Source organism: Spodoptera frugiperda, chromosome 30 (genome assembly GCF_023101765.2).
Source record: "Spodoptera frugiperda isolate SF20-4 chromosome 30, AGI-APGP_CSIRO_Sfru_2.0, whole genome shotgun sequence".
NCBI lineage: Eukaryota > Metazoa > Arthropoda > Insecta > Lepidoptera > Noctuidae > Spodoptera > Spodoptera frugiperda.
Genome location: NC_064241.1, coordinates 1598648 through 1626060, shown reverse-complemented (window position 1 = coordinate 1626060; position 27413 = coordinate 1598648). Strand labels below are relative to the sequence as shown.

Here is a 27413-nt window from a genome sequence, read left to right as displayed (position 1 = left end):
ATGATATAGGACATGTATCTAAAGTTTCACATACATAACAAACACTTTAACATTGCGTCACGTTTTTCTCTGGAGTTATAATCTTTGAAGAGGCATATACACATTTTTTAAGGAACTCGCTGGAAAGCGAGATGACGTATCACTCGATGGTAAGCAATCGCTGCCACCTATGGACACCCGAAACACCAGAGGCGCCCCGAGTGCGTTGCCGGCAATGTTAAGCAAACGCCGCCGCCAGGGGCTAGGAATTAAGGGTTGCTGGGAAATCGGGGACTAGGAAGATTGGCAAGGGGGGAAAACATACAATGTAACACACTTTTCATTTGTTATGTTATGAGTTCCATGTCCTATTTCTACTCAACATATATGGCACAATTCCAGAATTGGTACTGTTACTAAGATATTTTTTTAAAACAGAATAAACCCTAATCATGCTTGGCTCGACTTGCAAGCGAACCTATAGGATATATCACATTTTAACGGGACCACTTCAACCCAAAAATAAAAATGTTATTTCCCACCACTTGATAGCGGGTTTACCGGCGCACCGGCTCGAAGAGCAGAAGTAGGAACAGGGTGGTAGTCATTGGATAATATTCCCTACTTAAAAAAAAACCACATTTAATCGTAATATGTTTTGTATGACAGAAAGGCTGTAAGCGCGCGGTCCGCGCGGTGGAAGCGTGCTTACAGCATTTTCATATGTTTCCAAAGCAAAAAACGCTTCACCCGTGCTGTGTCCTTGCCGTTTATATGTGCGCTGACCCTAAGACCGCTGACCTTGTTAGTTTCACTTAAGACTAGTAGGCTGAGCAAGTAGTCTGAGTGTAGTATTAAAGTAAACACCTCATTTTCGTCGTAAACACAGACTTTTAGGAGTAGTACTAAATTAATTTAAGGTTAACTTAGTAAAAGGTAAGTGCGTAAGTATTAGGTCTACTTACCACTATTTTGTATTAGTCACGAATAAGAAAAACTCAATAACACTATTCTTGAAATTCGTCGCTGTGTCACAGACAAATAAATAATTAACAAACTAATCTGGTAATTGACTTTTATCTCAGTGCTGAGTTTACTTAGGAAACTTTTTTTCTGAAAATTTACCTATATTAGGTTATATAGGACCTCCTCGTCATTATTCAACATATGATTGAGTTCATAATATGTCGATTTTTTATATATATCCCGTATTTCATCGTGGTATTGATTTTTTGACGCTTCCTTTTCACTTAATATAATATCTTCACAATAACTTGACATTAAAGTTAAATCTCGAATCGAAAACATAAAGAAATCACATAACAATTGTTTTTCTTTTGTACCGTACTACTAACGCCATCTATGTTGCGGATAAGGAAAGAACAATATTACAGAACCGAAAATTCTTTGTGCTATGCACAATTTCATGTGAAATTCTCTATTATATATCTCTCTTTCTCACAATTAATAGTACACATATTCCAACCTTTTCTACGATCGAAAGCCATTGATCAAAGTAGTAAACAACACTAATTAGATAACGAACACAACTTTCAATCACCTTTGACACATACCAAACTACTACATCCATAGTTTCCTGTTCGATGACAATAGGAAACTTGGTATATATACATATATATGTGTATATGTACTTGGGTATATCTAAATTACAATTAATATAGTTTGAGAATTGAATACTTGTCTGGCCACAAGCATGCCAAGTACACGAAAGTGCGGTAGGTGGAAATCCACAAAGCGTACTTAATGTCCTTAACTTTGCTTTGACTTTGATATATCAGACTAAGTGAAATGCTCTTTGGAGTGAGATTGTTACATCATCAATGTTGTTGAACAATCATTTTGTATATTTATGGTGCCTAAAATGGATTTTATAGAATACTAATTTATTTTGTTCTGGGTACTTTCCATCATGATTATTGTGAAGAACCTAAGTTGTAAAAATGATTTTAGTATTATTTTTATTAAAAAAAAAACAATGCCCAACACTATTATTTTCTCCTGTGTCATGCGTGTGCGTTTACAAACATACAAGTTCACATATCCGAAACGACAATTTGTGGATCACACAAAGAGTTGCTTCGTGCGGGAATCGAACCCGCTACATATTGCAGCCAGTTGCCCAGCTACCGCGCCAACTGTGCAGTCATTTTAAACTTCATAGAAAGTTTAAAGTACTTATTACAGTACTGTTCATAGGAACAGTACACAGAGAGTAAGTTAGAGTCAACACAGAAAATCCCTTGATTGGGATCGACTCAGATATTTGATAAATTACATCCAAACTCATAGACGACTTATTCTTTCGAATTGAATAACTTTTATACCATTTGTCTAGGGGAAGAGACAAAGGAATATTTTTGATCCTTACCACCGATAAATAATTCAATTAGACAAAACAAATCATACATCAAAAGATGTTCTTTTTTTAGCTTTTGTTGATGACGTACTTTATAGCTATCAAGGAAGGGGAAAACTTATTTTTAAATTCACCTTTCTGTGGCTATCCTCAAAAAAATAATATTTTGGTGATCTTGTTTATAGGTTAAAATAGATTTTGGTAATATTTTTTTTCAGACTCAATCTTCACATAGACCCTTAAATTGCCATACATTCAGAACCTTGCGTTTGACATTCATAAAACTCTTCATATTACACTTGATGGTACTACCGATAACAATGATAACCCAATTTCGCTAAAACGAAAGTATTTTTATTTAATATTCAAACGAAGCCAACTAGTCACAAGAACTAATTTCAAATTCAAAACAGAAATTGCTAAACCTATTTTGACAGTTTTAAAGCTTCGTTTAGTAAAAGATAGATATAATATTCATTAGCAGAAGTGGCGAACAAGAAAGCTGGTACAAAATGTCAACTAAAATTAATTTAAGTCATTGGAATTATTGTTAGGTAAGCTGACAACGTCGCTACTGGATCGAGTATTGAGTTTGTTAGTGTCAAAGTTTATATACCAATCTCAGGTACCCAATTACTTTGATTGGCCTAGCTAAATAACATTCAGTGGGATTAGACATCAAGATTGGATTTTGATAGCCTTTATATTTATATTCTGTTTCACTTTAAGTAACTCGTCTTTATTGTTTATTATATCGTACATTTATAGTGCTAGGTCTTCGGCTCAAACAATTGACTCATGTTTACGAATATTTTTGTCTTTCTAATATTCTTTTATATAATTTCGCTCACAAGCACAATGCGCTCAATCTACTGTTATGCCCCAGTAATATATATTACACAGACACGTGTCAGTACGTCTTATCACTATTATAATAACAAAGTTTTCTCTGAATTAGGATATTCGTTATTGTTCCAATATCGTCCGCCTATTGACCTGAAAACATAAAACGATTCATCTCATCTTCACAAGAGCAAACACTAGACTGTTACTGAAATGATTTCAACAAAAACACGACCAAAATCCGGCAAAGTTTATCTTTGCTTTAGACACAAAAAGCACTAAGTATGTTTGTTCAGAAATATTTTCTTTCCAACTCAAAATTGGGGACGGGACAAATACTGGTGCTTTATGTTTATAACGCGGTCAATATGTGATGTCTGGTAAGAGTTATAGTACAATCAATCTGCTTCGGCAAATGTCCTCTGTTAGATATCGAAGAAATGTGATCATACTTTGTCATTCTTTTTTAGTGTGCAAGTGGAACCGAGGGCATATATCGTATGTCAGGTTTTGTTTGACAATTTATTGAGGTGGCTCAGGTCCCTTTGTTTTTTGATCTCCACGTGGAAGCTAAGCTCGTATGTCTGGAATTCGTTTAGATCTAATATTTTTTTCCTCATACTTTATTATGATTTCATTTAAGGATACGGTGACATTATGTTCAACCTTTTCTTAACAAGACGTTTAAGATATACATTATTTTAGTACTAGTTTGGTAAAAGTCTTATGAAATAGAAGACACGCTTGCATGGGTCTGATTCTGATTTAAGACATTTTGTTCAAATTTTTATTTAATTTTAACTCCTTTGTTCAAAATATCTCACTAATTACTGAAATCAGTGACTTGATTATAATAAAAAGTTACGATTTAATGGTAAGAATCAGACCTGAATACTTAAACAATAATTCAAAGAATATTTTCACCTAATTTCTTTTTTAAATTTAATTAAAAATGTTTTAGTACTTCATTAACTTGAGATCCAACATTAAACACAGACAGAATATGAACATTTAGACATTTTTACTGAATACGTTTTAAAAGCTACATAAAGGCATGAATATGAGATTAATTTTGTTAATGAAAAACAAATTATAAGGGCTTAACTAGACTGGAAAGGTCACTTCGAAATGTTGTCTGTTATTTCATGTACAACGAAATAAAAAAAGGAAAATATTATTTACACATCATTAAATTTATTTGAAAGATTTTACCACTAATAAAATATTTTATTTTGTAATTATGAAAGGATCTCGACCAGAGCACAGATGACCAGAGTCTACAATACAATACTTAATGATAATTTTCGAAGCAAAAAATGTCCTTTACAATAATATAGCGTTTGGTTCCACGAACATCTAAATAAAGTCATTTTTTTCTTATTTCCAGGTGTCACAAGCCTTCGAGACGTCATGCTTCTAGTTGAGCCGTCAACAGTCATCAGGGGTGGCACAGCCGCGTTAATTTGTTCCCGGGACATGCAGGGGGCGCCACTGTACTCAGTGAAGTGGTACAGAGGCAACCATGAGTTCTACAGGTATACGCCGATGGAAGATCCAGATACCAGAGTATTTGGTTTGCCTGGGATTTATGTGGATGTGAGTAAAAAGTCATAATTAATACTAACTTTTGCCTAAACATTTCAATTTATCCTTTTAGCTTTGTTACAAATCTCATTTTATCTACAATTTCTGTTAAAATCGTCGCCAATATGTAATAAGCATACGAGAGAACGGAGTTATCAAACTCATCGTGTATGTGTAGTTCTCTACACCGAACATAGATGGCGTTGTTTGTATGAATCAATTATATGAATGTCTTCTGATATATAATACGTTTCCAATATTATCTACCACTGCCCTGAGGGTACAATCGTGGGTATGTCTATTGTTAACTAGTATTACATGTACAAATATAGACAGGCATCTATGAATACACGTGTTTCCAATCTAATATGAATTAAGCAATTCGTAATTCACACGCGTCGTGTTTCCCAGTTTCCGTATTGTCTTTTACTTAATAAGTCCTATTGTTTAATAATTTATATTCATATTATACTTGATGGTTTTACTCATTAAAATGTTTTACAGTTCTCTGCTAAGAATAATTAGCATACTTGGGTACTTTTTTGATGGAAAATTATTCAGGACATAAAATTCTACAATAAAGAAAAAGGAAGCTTTGTATGTCCCTGAAGTCGTATTTTCTCTCAAGTTGACATTCATATATATTATAATAAAACACAATATGATAATTTTAATGAAATTCTTATTTACACATAATATCATCGTCATCATATCAACCACAAACCATTCATTGCTGAACACAAGCCTCTCGTAATGACAGCACTAATAATAATCAATGGGCTGACTGGACTGGAGCGATACCACGGTCTCAAATAAAACTGACGTGAAATAACGTTTGTTTTGTGTTTTGTTGTATGAGGAAGGTTACCGAAGACCTAATTACCCCCTTCCCCAATCTCCTCAATCACAATTGAAGATTTTTGGGAAACAATCCTCAAATGCTAACCCCTACGGCCGGCATAACTTGTAGCACCTCTGGTGTTTCGGGTCGGACGGCGCCGATAAATCCAAGGAACCTGATGATGAACGGATCACCGTTCGAGCTAAGAATCACAGATAAGCCGATAACAGCTCGTCTCATAAATACTTTTTTAACATATTTTTTTTAAACCCACTCAAAACTCTCAATACCATTTTTCAAGTTAACCTCTCAAACTTTAACCAATCAAATTACATTATGGAGTTCAATCACCTTAAATTCAAAATCACCCAGGAGGTACATAAAGATAATTAGGGGTTTAACCTTCCAATGTGTTCCTCCTGACTCGATCAGGGGCAGATTAAAGATGCTATTACACGGATGGATAGCGCTCGATAGCACCAATCTAATTCTTTGGAGTCACCTGCGATAAACAAAGCGAACGATGTGAGATCAGTTGAGCTGAATGGTGCAGTGATTCTGTAATTGCTTTTGGAATTAAATTCGTTTATTGGGATTTATATGTTTTGGTGTAGCTTGGTAGGAATAGACCGACACCAGCAATTTATACTACGTAACTCAAAAAGCGTACTTTACAGTTAGGCGTTTAAAGCGGAAAAACGTGATAACTTGGTTAATTAATTAAGATACTTTTTTGAAATTTGGCTTAAAGATTTAATTTATTCATTGTAATATCTCATATTTATATTTCCTTACTTAGTTCTATTTTTTGATTTAGCGCAAGTTAGCCGTATTTAAACGTAATGTCATCAAAAAAATGTTACATCTTATACACGTCTAACAGTTAGCGTAGTGTAGTACCAAAGGTCTAGTGCATGATCAAGAATCTGATGCATTTCAATACTTTTATAAAGAACATTTCACTTACTTACAAAAAGAATAGTCAACGTACCATTAATAAACTAATTAATACGTTAACACATAAATTTACGGACATATGTTAAAGTCGCTAAGTCGTTCATTTACAAACGAACAAGTATACACACGAAACTAAACTACGCTAACTATGAGTTAGTGCAGTGTTGGACGAACCAAAGTTCCCCGCGCATTCCGCTAATAATAGTTGGCGTAATATAAATCGAGTGATTTCAAAAAGTACCTTTACTTAGGTTTTATAAATTTGTAACTTTCTTATTTTTGCATATTTCTTCTCAAATGACGTATGTACACATTTTAAGCAACTTGGCATAAAAAAAGTTTTTTCCAAATTTCGAGTACGAGTATAAATTGCTGGTGTCGAGATATAGCAATAGGGATAGTCCTAAGTTGCTGATTTATGATTGTTATTTTTCAATGGTATAAGCCGGTAAGCGAGCAGACGGAAATCACTTGTGGTAAGCAATTGTGCCGCCCATAGACACCCGAAAAATGTTACAAATCGCGTTGCCGGCCTTTTAGGGGTTAGGAATTTAGGGAAACTAGTTGTTGTGGAATCTGGGAAACATTAATCTTTCACACAACGCAAGCGTGTTTCAAGTTGGTTTTCTGTGAAAAGTGGTACCACTCCATTTAAGCAGGGCTTTCCCACACTTAATTTCCTCCACCTATAGCTAAAACTAAAATTTGAAACTATAAAAAGCCATTGTCATTGTTGTCATTTAAAGAACACAGCAAAAATGAAACTTGCAGAGAAATTGTATTCATTACCTAAATAAATTTAAAGCAGGTAGAAAGAAAGAGTACCAAAAAACAGTTTTATGGGCAATGTACGAAAAATTTGCGAACAAAACTGGCTGTTTCACGTTTGAATACGGTCAGCTAAAAAGTGTATGTACAAAAAATAGAACGAAAAAAATCTGGGACACATATTTTGTAACTGTTTCAAAATATTTTTCTTACTACTTATTGGCTTAGATAAAGTGTTATTAAGTTTTTCAATATGACGTCACGCCATTTAAGATTTTAACAGCCCACAAAAATCTGTTGAAGGCAAATCGTTGCTAACGCCAGTCCCTTTGGCGTTTAATGGGTTAAGTACAGCCTACTTCACACCAGTTATGTTAACATCCATGTAATAAGATGTCTAGTCCATTACCATATCATATCACATCACATACATCAACAGCCTATAAGTAGCCACTGCTGAATAAAGGCCTCTTCTCGCATTGAGAAGGTTTGAGCATTAATCACCAAGCTTACTCAATGTGTTGGTGAATTTCAAATTTATAATCAGAAGTTCAGGTTTCCTCACGGAGTTTTCCTTGAACATTTAGCGGAATGGTGTCTAAATAATGGAATACATAATTATACATATACCGAAAAAAGTCAATAGGACTTTACCGGAGGTTTCGAACATTAAATATCGGGTCAATCGACTTTTTTATCACAAATTCTAACCTGTGCTATATTAAGAAAGTTTCAAAAACCCAAAAATGGCTTGGTAACGATTTTCCTTGACGAAAAGTCAAGTTCTTCAATTCTCGAATATTCACAAATAACACGGAGTTTGATACTGTGTATGCTATAGGGGCGTCCCAACCCCCACATCCTTATTTGCCTTAGGGAATAAAAATGTGTTATTATACTATTTTCCGCAACAATATTTGCTACAAAGCACGAAAGGTCGACACTAGTCTCACTTCGCCAGATTGAATCGATAAAGACCGAATCGAGATTGAAAACGATTTTCGAAGTGCGATCCATCGAGTGTATAGTGCTGTCTACCATTCATTACTGTGGAATGAGGTTTTTCAAATCGATTTTTATTGTTGAGGTGTTTAAAAGGAATATCTGGTAGTGGATACTTTGAAATCCATTTCAGTTATTTAGTATTTGTGGTAGAAGCTCTTTGTACGGTTTGTGCTAGAAATCTAGTTTTATGTGTGGTTTGGCGATTGGAGAATATAAAAGGGAAACTAGTACAGTAGTTGTGGCTGGCATATCATTGAACGATTACGAATCGATGAATATATGTTTTCAATAACTTTTTTGTAAAAGTGAACTAATTTACAGCCTACTATTAAACTAGGCCACGTTTTCTTCCTCTTTTGGTAACAGATCGATTCAGTACCTAATATTTTCCTCTAAAACCTTTAATATTGAAATGGTCAGTCATCGTGTTTATCTCTCAAAAGAGATAGAAGTGAACAAATATAATTAAATTATCCCTAAATAACTTTGTTCATTGTCTACCAGTGACTAAACAAATTTACGATTTTTATTAATGGTCATTATTAATGGGCTATAGAAATTTTAACAAGCTTTAACATAAAAGTGAAACATTATGCCAGGAGGTCAATGAACTCCGACCTCGCCGCTTAAATACAAAATAAGTTTCAATCAGTTGGAAAATTTAATTATTTTGACGAAAATTTTAGTGAATTCTGTGAAACATTGCTATAGCGATGAAATTCGATTAAAATAAAATTATTCGGTCCTTTGTCTATAATTCGTGTTGAATAAAAGATTAATTATAATAATCCATTTCAACACAATAATCCGTACAAACATTGGTTATTCAAGTATGAAATTACTTTCGCTTTATTTCTGAGAATATCGCAATTCTAGAAATTATTTCCTCATTACTACAGGGCGGAAAATGAACCAGAAAATTATTGGTAAAGCTACACGTTCTTATATACCAGAAGTATGATTAAGATTCTATATAATCTAAATCACAAGATGACAGACTCATCCATCCTCTATAATTTATTTATTTATTATAAAAAACATGCATAATTTTACAGCTTAAGCCAATATATTATACAGTAATAACTATCGCAAGACATACTAAATTAACTAAAAATCACCGTTTACTTACGTAATTAATGGATTTTATCTGTTCTGCTCTGATCTCCTCATGATGAACAGACCCTCTGTGGCTTGAAACTAGTAGAGCTCTCCATTAATTACGCGAGTAAAACTTGATTCTTAGTTAATTTACATCCATCCTCATTTCAATTAAAATAGAAATAATGTAAAGATTTGAATTGAAACTTAAAACGGGATATTTACCATGTTTTTCATTATTTTAGAGTTACCGATATTTCGGCACTGTTGCAAGCGCCATGATCACGAATAAACTGATCTGTTTAGTGATCATTTCAGTTTAAAAACTTATAATGAAAATATTTCCTTAACAAAATTCCAGATGAACAGATCCAACGGCACTCAGGTGTTGCTTCGAAGACTGGACCTCACGTTGGCTGGCAACTTCAGCTGTGAGGTCACCGCGGACTCACCGTCCTTCGCGACGCAGATTGCTACCAAATTCATCGATGTCATTGGTAAGCTTTTGTTTTTACTTTAAAAAACTTCATTATTGTTAATTAATCCGTTCTTGTCAATTACTGGAATTCTAATTGTTACCAATATCACAAAGTTAGAAAAAAAAGACGAATACCAGTTAGTTTATTTGATGTATAGATACATATTTTTTTGTTAAACTACGCAAATTCACGCCATTTATTCCTGAGGGGGTAGGGAAGTAGGCAGAGGCGGTGCACTTGCACAATACGGCAATAAATTTTTGCTAAACTAATATTTAAATTTATACTACAACACATCACATAAGATTACGAAATATCCGTCTGCTGATTTCCATAACTGAGGTAAAAATATGCTACAGTATTGTGACAAATGACTGCCAAAATGTCGGTTGTGTTAAAACAAAATCCCATCAGTTTCAATTTCCCTTCGATTATACACAAAATAAGTCACACTTCTCATACGCTAAACATAAAAAATCATGGCTATGAATTTTCCCATGGGACATAAGATGAGAAAATATGTACGGCTGCAGTAAGTACCGACCACCGACTACCGACGATGTATCCATTCAATTTATCCCAGTTACAGAGTTTAGTTTATGGCCACAGTAACAGGTGTGGCAATTTGTCGCTATTTCAAAATGACACATGCTATCACACTTATTATTTATCGAACAGACTCTTCATATTGGCTGCTAGCTTTTGTTTTTATTGATACAATATGTTTTAGAAAGTTGCTGTATAAAATGTTGCAAGATATTTTAAGTTTTGTACTACGTTCGTTTAAAAGTTACTTTCAAATGTAGTTGAGTAAAGGATTGTGACGTGTTTTTGATAAAAAAACGATACGATAGTTTTAGTTTTTAATAACAAATTAGTAGTGGTTGGCAATTTCTCTAAAGTTTTGAGTTTGGAGCTTTCAGTTCAGTCACAACAATACCGTATAATAAAATTAAATCGTACTGCAACCATTTGATTTACGAGTCAACAATAAAATCAAAGCCATTTTTATTTTAGAACAATTTTTGTCACTAGAACTAAAATGCGTTTCCCAGAACGCCCACAACGCCTACCCCGGAAAGACCTTTATTTTTATAAAATAAAAATAGATTTACTCAAAATTGAAATACAAATAAAAATACATTTCATACCTCAGTATTGAAGTAAGATTTCAAAAGCCTTCAAACTATTCATCTCTACTGGGAATCGAGTGAAAACATTTTCATATTTAAAACAATTAGAACAGAACCAACGACCGTCCATTACAAAAGATAGCAACGTACTGTCGGCCATATTAAATACATAACCACCCGACTTTCTCGAATTTTCATTATGAACGCTATAATTTTTAAGCTTTACTACTAAAACGAACCTTTCACCGTTTTAACTTAATTTTGGTACCTTTAATGCACGTTTTCAACCAATTTCGCCTAAAAGTATGGAAACGCCATGCTTGCTGCACACCTCAGCATAGCTTTTCTACACTTTTGACAGTGATGCCACGGCCTCGCAGAAAACCAGCGTGAAACAACACTGGCATTGTGTTTCGTCATGAGAGTGAGGTTACCGGAGACCTAATTACTCTCATCCTAAGTCTCGCTTATCCCTGAATCGCCAACAATCTTCAAATTTCTAACCATCAAAAGGGCGGCAACGCACTTATTACCCCTTTGGTGCCTCAGGTGTCCTTGGGCGGCACCAATTGCTTACCAACATCATATCATAGATGACATTATTTTAACGTCATATTTTTTTCACCAACCTATAAGTGACCCCTAACAGTACAAATAAGGGGTAGTATAGGTGCTACGTCATGCTAAATAACTCTTAGTTAAGTGTTGATGAAAATGGCCATAAGTTTATCTGCAGATAAAGTGATAAAATAAAAAGTTTTAATTAACTGAAAATGTTACCAAAATTGCTTAGTTAAGTGGTTACTTAAACGTGAAAGTATGAAGAGGGTTGATGAAAGTTTTAAAGAACATTGTTAGTTTCAGATTGTTATACGTTATTTTTTATCGGATTTTAGTTTATGGAATGAAGTTTTTTTTAAGTGAGGTAATTCATCCAATGACTTCTCTTGCCTTGGGCTAGGCTAGAGGGAGTGTCAGACTCTTACTGACTAAAAACCACCCCGTTCCTACTCCTGCTTTTCGAGCCGAAGCCCCGGTAAACCCGCTAGGTAGTCCGCTACTCTGGATTATGGAATGAACTAGGACGCAAAACCTGGAACTTAGAAAATAGAGCCGTGTTATAAAATTCATGATTTTAGACATTGAATTTAGAACCATTTGCTTTATGTTACTGTTCTAGAATTTCAAATATAATAACTATTTAGTATCTAGGTATCTAGTACACGTTCCTAGTTTTAATTTTAGAACTCAATAGTACTCTTCAGTTTTACAATAGGTGTAGACTACAACTACTATGTAATTGAGGTCGCAATTCTATTTAGATTTAATCTTACTCTTACTCTAATTATTACAGAACAATGGCAAATAAGAACAATATCTTCTAGCTTTACAGCACTCCCTACCACCATTAAGCTAAAGAACCATAATCGATTTTAGTCCTTATTCCCTCCCATTTAAGTAGACTATGCTAATGAAAATTTAATTTAAGCCAGTCAATAATTTCTGCCGGATCCTCGACCTTATTTTAACGCGGTTCAGTAAAAGTTTTACAATGTCATAACAATTTTATGGGCTCCTTCATAATTTAGTCATCCGAAAGAGTAACGCTTTGTGATTTTAAATTTAAACTTAGTAAGTAGTTACGGGACTTTGTCTTTAAATATAACTGAATAATTATAATGTAATATTTATGTTTGTTTCTTTGTTATTCGTTAATTGGGTTGAGCATAATTATTAATTGATCCTCTTAAGATTTCATCACAGTATTAGAATAAATGTGAATGTTTGTTTGTTTGGATGTTTGTCCGTCGATTACGCTGAAATTACTGAATGGATTTTGATTAAATTTCAGTATTATGTATATATTAGTAATCCAGGCAGGGTATGAGCTGATTTGTGTGATTAAATGTTGAAAAAGGTCTGCTATGATTTCTAACATCCCTTGATTAATTTTTGTTTAGCAGTTAAAAAGTGTCTCAGATCAAAGAAATCATAAGACTGTGCCACAGCTACTGTTACTAAAACTGCAGTAGTTAGCGAATTAAAATCAGACATGAAAGCTACATATATATCTCTATAATTTCTAACACTGACCACATATCATGCACTCAAAACTATCCATTTCAAATGTGGACGAGTAAAATTAATCCAATCTCCATCCCAGCTGCAGAGCAACCACCAAATAGAATTCGGAAGATTCTAATTCCATTTCCTAGAGTGTTTGGCGATAAAATTTTCTCTATTGTTATTTTATGGGACATAAAGTTTGAGATATCAGTGCCGTTATCGACGACCGATCTCGTATTTATTAGGAATTGTATAGGCCAACTTTGGAAATATCCTGTAGTACGTAATTGGATAGTTGTTGATAGTTCCACGTTTTGAATTTGGGATGTTTTGGTAACCGTTTTTTGAAGGGATTTGTGCTATCATTTTTTATGTTACGTTGTAAATATATATAGTTATGGTAGCTCTTAAATATTATTGGGAGTTGATATTGATATTGATGTATATGATATTGTTTATAGCTTTTTCCTATAGACACGACCAAAAAATATGACCTAGATTGGTTTTTAACCTACCAATACGATTATATTTGACTAATCTCAAGATTTTATTACCTAATAGGTTAGTAACACTAACTATAGCAAATTGTTGTGGCTTCCTAGCGGGTTACTCTTGTTTGGGCTCGAAAAGTAGAAGTAAAAACCGCCTGCTTTTTGTCAGTAAGAAGATGATGAAGAAGAAGATTTTTGTCTGACAATCTCCCTTTCACCTGGAGAAGCTATAGGACGATTTTCCCTTATAAAAAAATAGATAACAGAAACATAGCTATAAATATAAAAGGTGGCTAGGTAAAATACAAACCACGTCTTAAGAAAGCAATATGCCTGTTACCTGATCCTTTGTCTAGTCCAATGTCCATAGAGAACTAGTCTATTGCCAAAGTCTACACACGTCTAACCTAACCTAACCTCGTCCCACTTTGAAAAAAGCAAAAATATATTGTATGGCATCAAACAAAATATGAGCAGACGGTGATACATCTTGCGTCAACCATTTTGGCTCCCAACTCTATGTCAATCACATTTACGATGTCTCATCCAGTCCTTATTTCCAAATTTTTGCTATACAAGGAAGAATATATCTTCGATCTCGTTTTACTGCAAGATAAAAATCTGATACTGTAGAAGTGCTTCGGTGTTTTGTTTTTGTTCTTGCTATATGTATAAAGAATAAAAAATATACATTGTAGTATATAGTTCATTCTGTGAAAGGGTTGGTAAAAAAAGTGTTATATCACACTCAAAATTTTCAGTATGTTATATTTTCTAATGCTTTAATATAATTAGCATCATATCAATAAGAACTATAATTAATATGACATCTGTATGAACAGTACAAGCTTTGAAAATAATTAAATAAATCACATCATTTTCATCAACAGATAATTTTGTTGAAAAGTCAATTGCAGGAATACAATCAGTATTAAAAATGTGGTGTGCTATTTGGTTGTATTTACATAGTTAATTGTGTTAAATATACATTTAAATTAAATTAAATGAAACTAGGAAATACAATGATACCGCTTTATTTAGTTGTTTAATTTCAATTAACAATACAATTTAGTAGACACACAATATAAACAAATATAAAAACTTCATAATACACTGTGAAATAACAGACAATCACAAAAATACATTATGTGACAGGAGTTTATACAAGAAATACGATCAAATTACAACCGCAATGCGATCACTAATTCTGATCTGAATTTCAATACTACCAAAGGTCGTTAGCCTGCATTGTATAGATCTTGATCCTTTGAGCTCTGTTTCTGAAAGGCTATCCCTACAGATTAATACTTAAGCAAGATTAGATTGTAAAATCCAATTAAATTGCCTAATTAGGCCTCCAGGCTTTTACTAATGAACCTAGAATTTAATTTCCACCTGATGTTATAAGCAAATGTGTGTATTTAATATTTAAGTGGGGATATTAGCGAGAGACGAGTGTAAAAGTTATGAGTACCTTTGTTTTGTTATGAATTTGTTATTTTACAATTTGTATTTGTTCACTTACTGTATTTGTTTTGTATTTCATTATTTGATTTTGGTAATTTTCAGAAATAATAAATTCTTTTTATGGTACCTGTTGGTTAAAATACAAAGGCTAATCGCAAGTTAAGATATGTATCTTATATGACAAAATGGTCCTCAATTGAAACCAAACTTCTTGCTAAGCCGAGGCACTTACAATCACGTGATTATCAATATATACCTGTTATGAAAAATCTGATAAAACATGCTTTAAAAAAAATACAGTATTACCATTTTAACACCTTTCTTCGAATATTTCCAGCGTTGCCGCCCATCGCTCCGGTGCTGAAGGCAGACAAGGACCGCTACCAGCCAGGAGAGGTGCTGCAGGCGAACTGCACATCATCACCAGCGCGGCCAGCTGCCAACCTCACCATCTACATTAATGAGGAGGCTGTAAGTTGCTTTATACAATGAAATATGTGCATAACTTGATATAGGTACTTATAAATTCTCGACTGGAATAATACCACGGCCTCACAGAAAACCGACGTGAAACAAAGCTTGCGTTGTGTTTCGTTGTGTAAGTGAAGTTACCGTAGCCCAACCTACCCCGTCCTGAGGACACAGTGGAACATACGGTGGCGGTGTGCCCTGCATGGGCTGAGCACCGCCATGTCCTCAGGGATGTAGTCGGCGACGGCGACCTCTCGCGTCCGGCATTGGTACAAGCCATGGTGCGGAGCGAGGGGGACTGGGATGCCGTCTCCTCCTTCTGCGAAGCAGTCATGCTAGCTAAGGAGGAGGCGGGGCGCGTGAGAGAACGAACCTCCTCACGCCCCAGCCGTCGCGAGAGACACTCCGGGCGTCGGGGATCGCGCGACGATCTCCGGCCACCGTAAGTGTCATGCGGACGGCGAGCAAGGGTAGTTCGCCGCCCGACCAGAACCAGATAATCCGGAGCTGCGGACAACCTAGCGGGTTTACCGGGGCTCCGGCTCGAAAGGCAGGAGAAGGAACGGGGTGGTTTTTAGTCAGTAAGAGTTTGACACTCCCTCTCGCCTCGCCCAAGGCGAGAAAAGTCATTGGATGATTTCCCCAAAAAAAAAAAAAAAAAGCCCAACCTACCCACCCAATTCCCAATCCGCAATTCCCCAAACACCCCTTAAATTCTTAACCCCCAAAAGGCCAGTACTTATAATGTCTCTTTGTCCATGGGCAGCGGCGATTGCTTCCAATCAGGTGATCCGTCTGCTCGTTTACCAGCTTTTACAATAAAAAATAATATTTCATAAGTGGTGAAAAAAAACACATTGACAAGTGACCACTTTTGGAATCTATGTTCATACACATTATGGAGCGACATTCATCATCCCATAATCACAAATACATGCCACAAATATATTTCAGACCTCAGGTGAGTTTTCAGACTCGAATTCATTAATTTAATTACTCACACTTAACAGCAGTTATTCATAAAAAACAACTTTTTTATTTCACCGAAAAAAGTTTAGCCCTTAAACAATTTTAATGGTTATTAATTTATTTAATTTGTAGGTGTAAAAGTTTTATAATTACGTTCCTTGGTAGGCCACCTGCAAGTTTCTCATTATTTCAATGAGATTGTTTCAACAGATGGCTCTTTTTAAAATCTAATCGTACTCATTAATCACTTGTGTAAGAAAACTCTGTTTAATATTAACAAGAATTTTCATAGATACTTGGAATCTTTAGTAAAGGTGACTTTGTATTCAGAAAAGTTAAAATTGTGTGATAAACATCTGGATCTTTGTATTGTTTTTTTTTTTTATGGCAAATTGATCCAATGACGACTATTCTGTTAATGACGAAAGTAAGATCAGGATAATGATTCAAGGAACTAAAAATTTAATAACTGCATAATAGCAAGTTGTCTTGAAATAATATAAAGTGACAATTTGACTTATATCTAAATAATAGAATATTTTTTCTTTTACAACCTGATCTGATACACATCTTTTGGGCTTTCTGAAAATTATTTTTTCACACAGAAAGGTGCACTATTTACTGGACACCCTGTGTAAGATAATACATATTTGATGCGATCTATAACATTATAGGTTTATTCGAAGTAAATTATTATGATTACACATTATTCAAAACTTCAAAATACCTAATTTAAAGCGATCTTGTTTTAATTATAATATTTTTTTGCTGTGTTGAATTTGAGTTTAGTAAAAAACAGAGAATTGGTGTCCAAGTAACATAGACAAATTTTGTTTTTGGATTTGTGATACCGTACTCAGAGTGTGTGTTTGAGACTATGACCTCTGAGTTTGTTTCGGCATTTCTTCTCAGAGTAGTCAGAAAATACCGGCCTCATCTAGTTATTTAAGAGATTGACGTGTAAAAGTGTTATATTGTAACCTATTTGCAAAAAATAATATCATTTATCATTTAAGTTCGTTAAAGTAAGTTAAATGAAAAAAATAACTTAAAAATACTAACTTTTCCCTTTATACCATTCCAGCTCCGCTCTTCAGAAACAAGCCTCCATCCGTCTGAGAGTGGTTTGCTCTGGACCAGTGTCAAGGCTGACGTGAAAGTGACTCCAGAGCTGTTCCTGGGCGGCCGGCTGAGAGTGGCCTGCCTCGCCACAGTGTATGATGTGTACAGGAGCTCAGCAAACCTGGACTTCTTTACACCTGACACGGATCCTCGGCCTGAGAGGAGTAAGTGTCATTTAGCAACAAATATTATCTTTTTGACAGTAGATAGATCACTATAGGACTATATATTTTGTTAATATAATCATTTTTGGTGGAGATTGTATGTCAAAAATACCTGAAGCAGCCAATATTTTCGAAAGAAATATTAGTAAGGCTGGCTGCACGAGTATTGAACACAGAAAATAATTATTCAAAGAAAAAAAGGATTTTTATTAAAAGCCAGTGCGAATAAGACTCGCGGATGAAGTGTTCCATAGCGCAATACAAATGACGCCTAGCGCCATCTGTCGACAAGAAACGGAACTGTTTGCGTACATACTTTTTTTGTTTATATTGTTTCTGAAATACTGACTTATAGTAATATAATACAGTCATTTAATTAAAATTACTTATGCACTGAAGAATTGTGAGACGTAAATAAACATGAATAAAGTATATTTTATACTAACTTACTATTATTTTCTGATTCCAGTCACCCTCAACAGTGCATCCAAGACGTTCCAGAGCTGGATCCTGTTGTTCCTCCTCTTCTTGCTGCCTGTAGTGATGGGCCAGGACTACCTAGTACCCTTCGTCGAATACGATGATTATGACGACAAATACGAAGCCGTGGCCAGGTCATCCCTACTTGGCGGCTGAACGGCAGATTATAGTTTTAATTTTAATATACGAATTTAGTGTGATAATTAATTGTAAACACGATATTTTAATTAGGCACTGCATTTTTTTAAGGTTTGAATTATAATTTTAGTTGAGATTTTTTTTAAGAAAGTATGTTTTATGATATAGTTTTAAGCATTTGAGAACTGATTTAAGCATTCCAAATCTTAACGAATATTTTAATTTATATTCGTATAAGAGGTGAATTATTTGTTATAATATGAGGTAATTTAAAATTATCTGCCACGATTTTAGTGCGGCAGGTAAGTCATTAATATTTGAGAACTGATTGTATCATTCCAATTCCTAACGAATGTTTTAATTTATATTCGTATAAGAGGTGAATTATTTGTATTATAAGGAGCTTTAAAACAATCTGTCACGACTTTAATGGGAGATTGTATCTATTGTGTTTGAAATTAACTTTTTTGAAATCGTTGCCTCATACTAAGATTTTCTTCTGTATCGTGGGTGCATTAACAAACATACAAGTTTACATACACAATATGACACCCATACTCGAAATAACAATTTGTGGATCACACAAAGTGTAATCTTTAAACACAACACTACCTCCCATTAAAGCCGTGGCAGATAATTTTAGAACACCTTACAGTCACAGTACAGTCATGTAAGACTTCTAAAAGTGACATTATTATTTAAAAATGGATACCATGAATAGTAAGAAAGTCTTATGAAATAAAAATGCCTATTTTTCAATCTACAACCCAAGACTTAATCCAAAATAACTATGGGCATTGTAGACTTTGGTTTTGATTGTACCATACTTATATTATGTGATTATAATTATGTAATTAAACACCAAAAGTATATCTAATACATTTTTTATTATTATGTATTCACTCTCACTCAACCACCATGTTTAAAAAAGTAATTCACAATTTTGTGTTTTATCTGCTTTATGTAAAGAGTTCAATTTGCTTTATCTCACAAAAAATATTACTCTTAACACAATTTGTACATTCCATTTCCTATGTAATTATATTCTATATAATATATAAGTACTATATAATGTGTAAATATTGCTGAAATTATATAATATACACAGTAAAAGATATTGTGATAACTATAAGGGCTGAATAGTCCTAGTCTAAGTGTAACTATCAAAGAAAATTAAATTTTCATTATTTTGTTAATATAATCAATTATTAATTGAAATTATGTACAGTATGTGGGTAAAGAATTCCTTATTATACGATTACTCTTAGAATATCCATAGATTAAATAAAGAAAATCAATTTTAGAGAGGACGTAAGGTAATATCTTTAACCACCTTACTTAGAGTCATTTAATGGTTACTTAACACAGTCCTTAGCAATTCGGAACAAAATCATTACCGAGGAATAGTTTAAGTAATCATTAAATGTCACTGAGTACGGCAGTAAGTCTAGTGCAGCAAACATTTTACAAATGTATACTAATTTAAACATGTGTTGATAAATTACTATCATGATTTTAAACAGAAAATCTACAAAATTTAATGTAAAAATCAATCTTATTGTAAAGACTTTTTGAAAGATTGAAATTGCATGCATTTAAACGCAAAATCTATAAAATGTAAAATTCTATCGTATTCTAAATACTTTTGATTGAAATCGACAGTAAGATGTCATATTAAATTAAACATAACAACACACAGTCTTGTGCAACACAAACTTGATTATGTATCACAGAATAAAAAAGAGTTTGTTTTGTTTTATCCTAACTGATGATTGGACAATTATTTTTTTGATTTTTGTTTAACTATAGTGCAACGTGGAACTTAGTTGTCCGCTCCTTAGGGGTATCCTTGTCTGACATTGGTCGCAGGGTAGGTTTTTATACTGCTTGTTCAACGGATATACACAACACATACCTATGAAATGTTGACAATGATTATAATTATCTCGAGATTATCGTGAATTAATATATTGCTAAATCATTAAAAAGACATAAATAAAAGACAAATGAGTTTATATTGTCTTTTATTTGTCTAGTTTGTTAGAAAATTAACGCGAGCGGCCAACTAATTCTTCCTATGCCCTATGTTTCCTATCACTGAAGGTGTAACTAAGGCAATGACAAGCAAAATGTATGTTTTTTGCTATAATGTTAATTTTATTAGCTTTCTAATTATCAGCACAATTAGTGGCCACTGCTGACTAAAGTCCTCTTCTCACATGAAGAAGGTTTGAATATTAATCACCAATAACGTTGCTCAATGCGGGTTGGTGATAACTTATAATTAGATTCCTATGAGCCACCTGGGCTAGGTTCCTCACGATGTATTCCTTCACCGTTTGTCAGTGGAACAATGTCTAATATAATCTCAGAAAGTACATACAATTCGGAAAATATGACATTGGTACTTGCCGTTAGTAGGATTCAAACCCGCATATAGCATGAGCTTTCTAAAGTAATAAATGCATAACACAATACATATTGCAGCAACATTTGTATGTATTAAGACAAATTGTTTTTTTTTTGTTTCCTGTGGAGAACTATTAAATCAAAATATGTTTATGTAGTCTATCACAAATGGATCTTTAAACTTATTTCAATTTTGCATGTAAATTTTATGCTACACATTAATCACTATTCACTTATTTTAATATAGTTTGTGTAAACTGTATGTAATTACCCAGACTGAACAGTGTAGACATACATTACCGAAGCACAGACATCAATCATTTGGAGACTTAATAAAAGATATAATAGTCATAATTTAAACTTAACATCGAAATAAATAGTTTATAAGAAAATATAATGTAACTACTGCTACCAATTAATTGTCAGTAATTTGTAAATAGTATCGGTAACATAAACAACGTTATTATGAAGAGTTAGTGTGAATCTAAGATGCATATTTTTAAGTTTTATTTAGCTTGGCTCATTTGTTTGTTTGGGAATTTAGTAATTGGAATTTTACCCCCCTACTAACGACAAATCGATCTGTCTCTCTGTACTAAAGGTACTGATATTTGGTACATACTCATACTCCTGATGAATTTATTTTTTCTAACAATTGCCTCTCTTATGGATATCAATCTAAATGAATTCTTCTTCATCTAATGTATAGAACTCAATATCGCAAAACAATGTCTCTTGGATCAATTAGCCCCTCAAACGTCGTGGTTGTTTTTTCTTGTATTGAGGATATCTTGTACGCATTTAGAAACACAAATTTCACATAATTACAAAACACGACGAGGTCATCCAGCACAAAAAAAATCATCTCTATAATGTTCATAATTATAATTTCTGGTGGCCATACTTTTTATATCAATTGACAACGAATGTTAGTTTAATGTTTGTTTTTTTTGAGATCCAACATGTAGATTCCTAAGGATGCAAATCCTGGTCCTACCTTCCAATAGCTACGTGTGTTGACGTGTACGTGTGTCATTGGATAGGTAATTTTGAGCTGAATAATAGTTAATATGACTCCATGTTCCTGGGCCATATTTCATAAAAAATCTGGCATCATTCTTTCTTAATATAATTTCATATTGTTTAGTTTTCTTCAATAAAATATACACAAAACGAAAATTAATCACATAACATTCTGTGTACATACTTTATTAATAAATATAAGTTTATCCTATATGTCACGAGGGCACGAATCTCTTTAATCATTTTGTATTGTTAATAATTTTGTCCAAAGACTTTTTAATTGTAAATCGAAAGAAAATTGTAAATAAAATTAAAATTTTGAAAATAAACATGATTCTTTGTTTTATTTCATACCTTGATGTGAATTTTATCAATGTTCCAATGCTAATTATGTTACCATATCAGTTATGACATTAGCACCTACTGGGTGATGTCCATAGGAATACTCAGTTAACACAACTGTTGTTGATTATAAAAGTTTAATTTCAATAAAAACGACTAAAGTCAGGAGAGGGCTTAGTACAAGTTTCTTTTACGTATAACGATGATGATGAATGAAGGCGCGTCCAGTGCTCTAATAGGTTGGTTCATTCATGCCGGCCAATCAGAGCGCTGAGCGCGTTTCGTTACCGTTCGACGTAAAGCAAACTCGTCCTAAGGATCCCAACGCAAACATTTTGAAAATAGTACCTTGAAAGTACCTTTAGTTAACTTAATTCAGAAATGGCTAATTTGTTGCAAGTATAGGCAGAATTTTTCAATAATCACAACAATATTACACAGGTACCATGTACCATAGGATTTACCAGTGGACCAGATCCTTTATTATTCTATTGAGGCCTGCTATAATAATCTTTGAAATGTTAAGGTTAATCAGGGAATGCTGCTGCCAGGTGTCTGTAAAACGTATTTTTTGTGGTGTAAGCGTTACAAGTGCTTTGCCGGCCTTTTTGGGGTTAGAAATTTAAAGGTTATTGGGAAATCACGTCAGTTTTCTATGAGGCCGTGGTGACACTCCAGTCGAGCCGAACTATTTGTGCCGAAGCATGGGTCTCCCACACTTGCATGCCCCTTCAAGTGGAATACGAGTCATGATGATAAACGTAAGTATTTTAATTTGTGGTTATCAAAATTCTTAATTCTTTGGTAAGTTACTTACGCTTGAAAATTTGGTCGTATTTACGTGCCGGAATTTGCACCTCTACCTACCCTTTCTGGGATAAGAGGCGTGTTACGATATATGATTTTTTAGATTACATTAGTTACATACATACATTATAAGTCCCATATATTGGGTAACGATCCAGATCGTAAACCTATCTAAACAAACATACTTAAGGACGTAAGTTAACATGTAATTACATATACTATGTAATTACATCTCAAAAGTACATATACCTATAATACGCAGGTACCTACTTAACAAATTGTAGAAAGCAAAGATATATAAAATAGCAGCTATAGTTCTGTTCATTCTGATCTAATCCAATCCCAGGTGCAATCTGGAATCCAATCAAGCCAGTTCCAGTCCAGTATGTCGATGTTGGATTTAAACGTAATTCTTCTATTGAAGCTGTTTTGTCTTGAAAGTGCTTCATACTTTAATTTTAATGTAAAGAAGTTGTTCATTTTTCGGTTTAGTTATTATCTCGGGTGTTCTATTTTATTTTTTTCTATTTTTAAAAAACGTTGCCCCACATTAGGATTTTCTCCTGTGTCTTGGGTGCGTTTACAAACATACAAGTTCACATACACATGACACCCAGACCCGAAACAACAATTTGTGGATCATACAAAGAGTTACTCCGTGCGGGAATCGAACCCGCTACACGTTGCGCGGCAGCCAGTTGCCCAGCCACCGCACCAACCGTGCAGTCGTCGAGTGTTAATAGGACGCGAATAAAAAATATGTTATTTCTAAAGTTTCTACCTATTTAAGTTTTTTTATGGTATAAGCCGATAAACGAGCACAAGGTCAATTGCCGGTCTTTTGGCGGTCAGGAATTTAAGGGGGAAATCGGGGATTGGAAAGATTGGGAAGGCGGGTAATTGGGCCTCCGGTAACCTCACTCACACAACGACGTAAGCGTTGTTTCAGTTTGTTTTTCTGTGAGGCCTATTTAATAAATGTATTTTAAATGTATTTGTGACTCAAAAAGTTTTCATAAACAGAAATATTATAACGAAATGAATTTTCAACACACATGATAATAAACGATGCGACCTAATTGTCCCCTGAATGAGTAGAGAATTATAAGCACACTGCAATTAGGACGCGCTAGAAAAATCAAATTAAAACCTCTAATGAACAAACATAGCGGGAGGCGGTTGCCGGTTAGCGGAGTAGAGTAGGTGACGATACAGAGGTTACAGAGTAATGAGGAAGGAGGTAAATGAGTTTATGGGTGATGGCAAGCGATCAGCATCGCCCATGAATAACTACTCGCAATTTTTGAGTGTGGGACCGCTATGCTTCGGCACGAATGGGCCGGCGCGACCGGAGTGATACCACGGCCATGAGGCCAGTTTTCTATGAAGAAAGACCGACGTGACCCAACGCTTGCGTTGTGTAAGTGACGTTACCAGTGACCCATTTACTGCCCTTTCCAATCTTCCCAATCCCTGATTCCCCAACAACCTTTAAACTCCTAACCCCCAAAAGGTCAGCAAGAATCAAACACGATATTTCTTGCACGGCAGTCGCCTTTAAAGTGTCTATTAATTAAACTGTATAATTATCTACCGTGCTTAATATTTAACAATATAAATAATCATACGTCTCTCTCTATATGAAAATACTCTATGCAACGTTATTCAGAGTGTTCCCGTCGCATAGTTAGTCTCCACAGCTTCCGCCAGGGGCGCCGCAGTCGCGCCACAAAGCTTCAGAAGAATTTTATTCTACTTTAACTTCGTACCAATTATTTACTATGCCGCGATGCGCATTGATTTTCTTTGTTTAGTATGCTAATGAAGAACGTATTTTGTTATAAAAACTAAAATGTTTCTTGCAGTGGAGGTTTTAGAACAAAGCTTTTTAAAAGAAAAATATTGAATATGTGAATGTGTTTAGGTTTGGATAACTTCACAACTCTTAATGTTTGAATGGGTAGGTCATTTAGGGTCACAAGTTAGTAATCGAGGTGATACCATTCCTGTAATGCGCACATAATTTGTTTCCTATTATTATAGCTATCTATCTATAAATAAAAAATTAGAATGTACTTAATCGTTTCTAAAATATGACCCTGAAACCCCTTGCAATCATTTTATTAACGTGACGTAATCAAAACTATCTAGCTTTAAAAAAACTTTATTTTCAATAAAATATACTTTAGGACAACACTAAGAAATTAAATTTTACATTTACAAATTACACCTTATTTTAAAATAAACACCTATACCTACTTACTTGATGTTACATTGTTATTCCTAATTTTCATAGAATTATACGCAGTAGATGATATACCTAAACCAAACCAGCCATGAAAATAAAAACACATTTCTAAATAAGAAAGCCCTCATACAAGATCGATATAAATATTCCCGCATAACTACAACACTAGCGCAAATCGCTCGCTTGTATAAACTAAGAATCCCGTTTTTCCTGTGATTGAGGAGCCTTGGATTTGAGGTGGGATTGAGCCGGGATTTGCCACGGGAATCAAGTCGGCAAGAAAATGTTTTCGTTCTGCATAGTGCAGTAAGTTTCCCGGTATTTCCCGGGAACCGGATTTACAATTGACAGAATTGAAATTGTTTATTATTATCCTCCTTCGTGTGTCTTCTTTGTGATATGTACTTATATGTAAAATAGCTTGCTTCTTGTGAAACTTGTTTGTAAGTGGTTTTTATTATACATTATTTTTTATTGAAAGGTAATTCAAAGTCCTTGTCTATTTTGTTTCAAGAAGATATATTTTTTAAAGCGTAAGATACCTGTTTGTTTATTTGCAAGTAATATCCAGATGACAAAGTATTTATGTTAGCTGTTAATCAGCCAAAAACTTACAAATTAACAGAGTCTGAAACTGTGCCCGACATTAGGCTCATGTTTAATTACATAGGAGTCATAATTAATAAAAAAAAGTTTTGCAATTAAATGGATTCATAAACGTGACATTACGTTATGATAATTCAATCCCAAAAGGCCGGCAACGCAATTGTAACGCCTCTGGTGTTTCAAGTGACCATGGACGGCTGCGATTGCTTACCATCAGTTGATCCGTAAGCTCGTTTACCGGCTTATAGCATAAACATATTATATTAGAACAGAACCACTATTCCATATACACATAATATCATCTTCAAACCAAGGATAACGCTCAAATCGTACTATTACCTAGCTTTTTGATAACGATCGAATGAAAAGAGTACCTCTGTTACTATGAACATCAATTTGCTTTTGGCAACCAGGTACAAGGGGCTTCGCAAAGCGAGCAAATACCACAAATCCTGGGGGGGCTTAGATAAGAGTAACCTTACAGTATTGCAGTTCAGGCAATATAAGATACTTAACTTGCTAGTAGAAATGTCAAAGGCTCGGCCATTGTGGATATGGAATCGATTTCGGTTATATTTCGGAATGTTTGAGGTGAAAATTTTGGTATATGAAAGATTTTATTTTATTTTTTATTGTTGGATCGTGTTTTCTTAGCAAAAGGACAGACGTAAGTTTAGTGTTCTCATACTGTCGCTAATAGATCCTATTCACAAATGATCGAGATACTTAGGGGCTAGTAGTATATCGTTTCTGGAGCTGCGGACTACCTAGCTTATTTACCGGGGCATTGGCTCGAAAAACAGGAGTAGGAACGGGGTGGTTTTTAGTCAGTAAGAGTCTGATACTCCCTGTTGCCTTGCCCAAGGCGAAAGAAGTCATTGGATGATTTTTCCCCCTTAAATAACAGAAAGAAAAGTGTCATATTGTTTAATTAATGACGGCCTTTCTCATACTTTGGGTTTATGGAGGTATTTGCTTTACAAGATCTTTAGAATAATAACATATAAGTTTATCACAGTGTAGTCTAGCCTTTACAAACACTCCTATGACCCACTTTGACGCTCAACATTCAGATTTCCGAAGCCAACCTCAAACGTGTCTTGAAAACTTATTCTGGTACACAACCGCGGAAAACTGCATACAAATAAAAGAAGATAACTTGAGATAAACGAAAGCAGAGTTTTAAGATGCACTAAACATTGTGACATTTACATTGAGTCACACAGGAAAGTTAGTACGGCGTACTCACAATTAACAATGCAAATTTTACGAAGCGCGAAAGCTGTTCTGAATTTCATAGGAGAATACATATGGTAATTGGGTTTGTACATGGTAAAAACGTCAGAGCGCAAGCCTTGAGGCTTGTTACGGTTCTTGAAAGACATACAGAGTTTACTGCAAGTTTTCTGTACAATCGTGACGGTGAATATTGGGTGTGATGCAGTGGTAATTAACGATGGAGCTTCTAGTCTAGCTTGCTTAATTATTTAATTTAATCTTCACAAACAAAAAGCTGATATGATATATGTGTGCACGCTGCTTTAA

The 27413-nt window shown here is 34.3% G+C and overlaps 1 protein-coding gene and 1 long non-coding RNA gene across 5 annotated transcripts in view; one reads left to right on the top strand and one right to left on the bottom strand.

Annotated features, from left to right (window-relative positions):
• The window catches only part of LOC118269701 (uncharacterized), a 185769-nt gene extending 167046 nt beyond the window's left edge, over positions 1-18723 (top strand). For all 3 annotated transcript variants that reach the window (XM_050706987.1, XM_035584954.2, XM_050706986.1), the window contains exons 2-6: positions 4587-4795; positions 9814-9949; positions 15427-15560; positions 17614-17815; positions 18285-18723. In XM_050706987.1, the coding sequence (XP_050562944.1) occupies positions 4610-4795; positions 9814-9949; positions 15427-15560; positions 17614-17815; positions 18285-18451 (825 nt within the window). In that variant the 5' untranslated portion in view covers positions 4587-4609 and the 3' untranslated portion in view covers positions 18452-18723. The remainder of the gene's footprint in view (positions 1-4586; positions 4796-9813; positions 9950-15426; positions 15561-17613; positions 17816-18284) is intronic.
• LOC126912830 (uncharacterized) overlaps positions 1-27413 on the bottom strand; it is a 481090-nt gene that overhangs the window by 81644 nt on the left and 372033 nt on the right. The window lies entirely within an intron of this gene.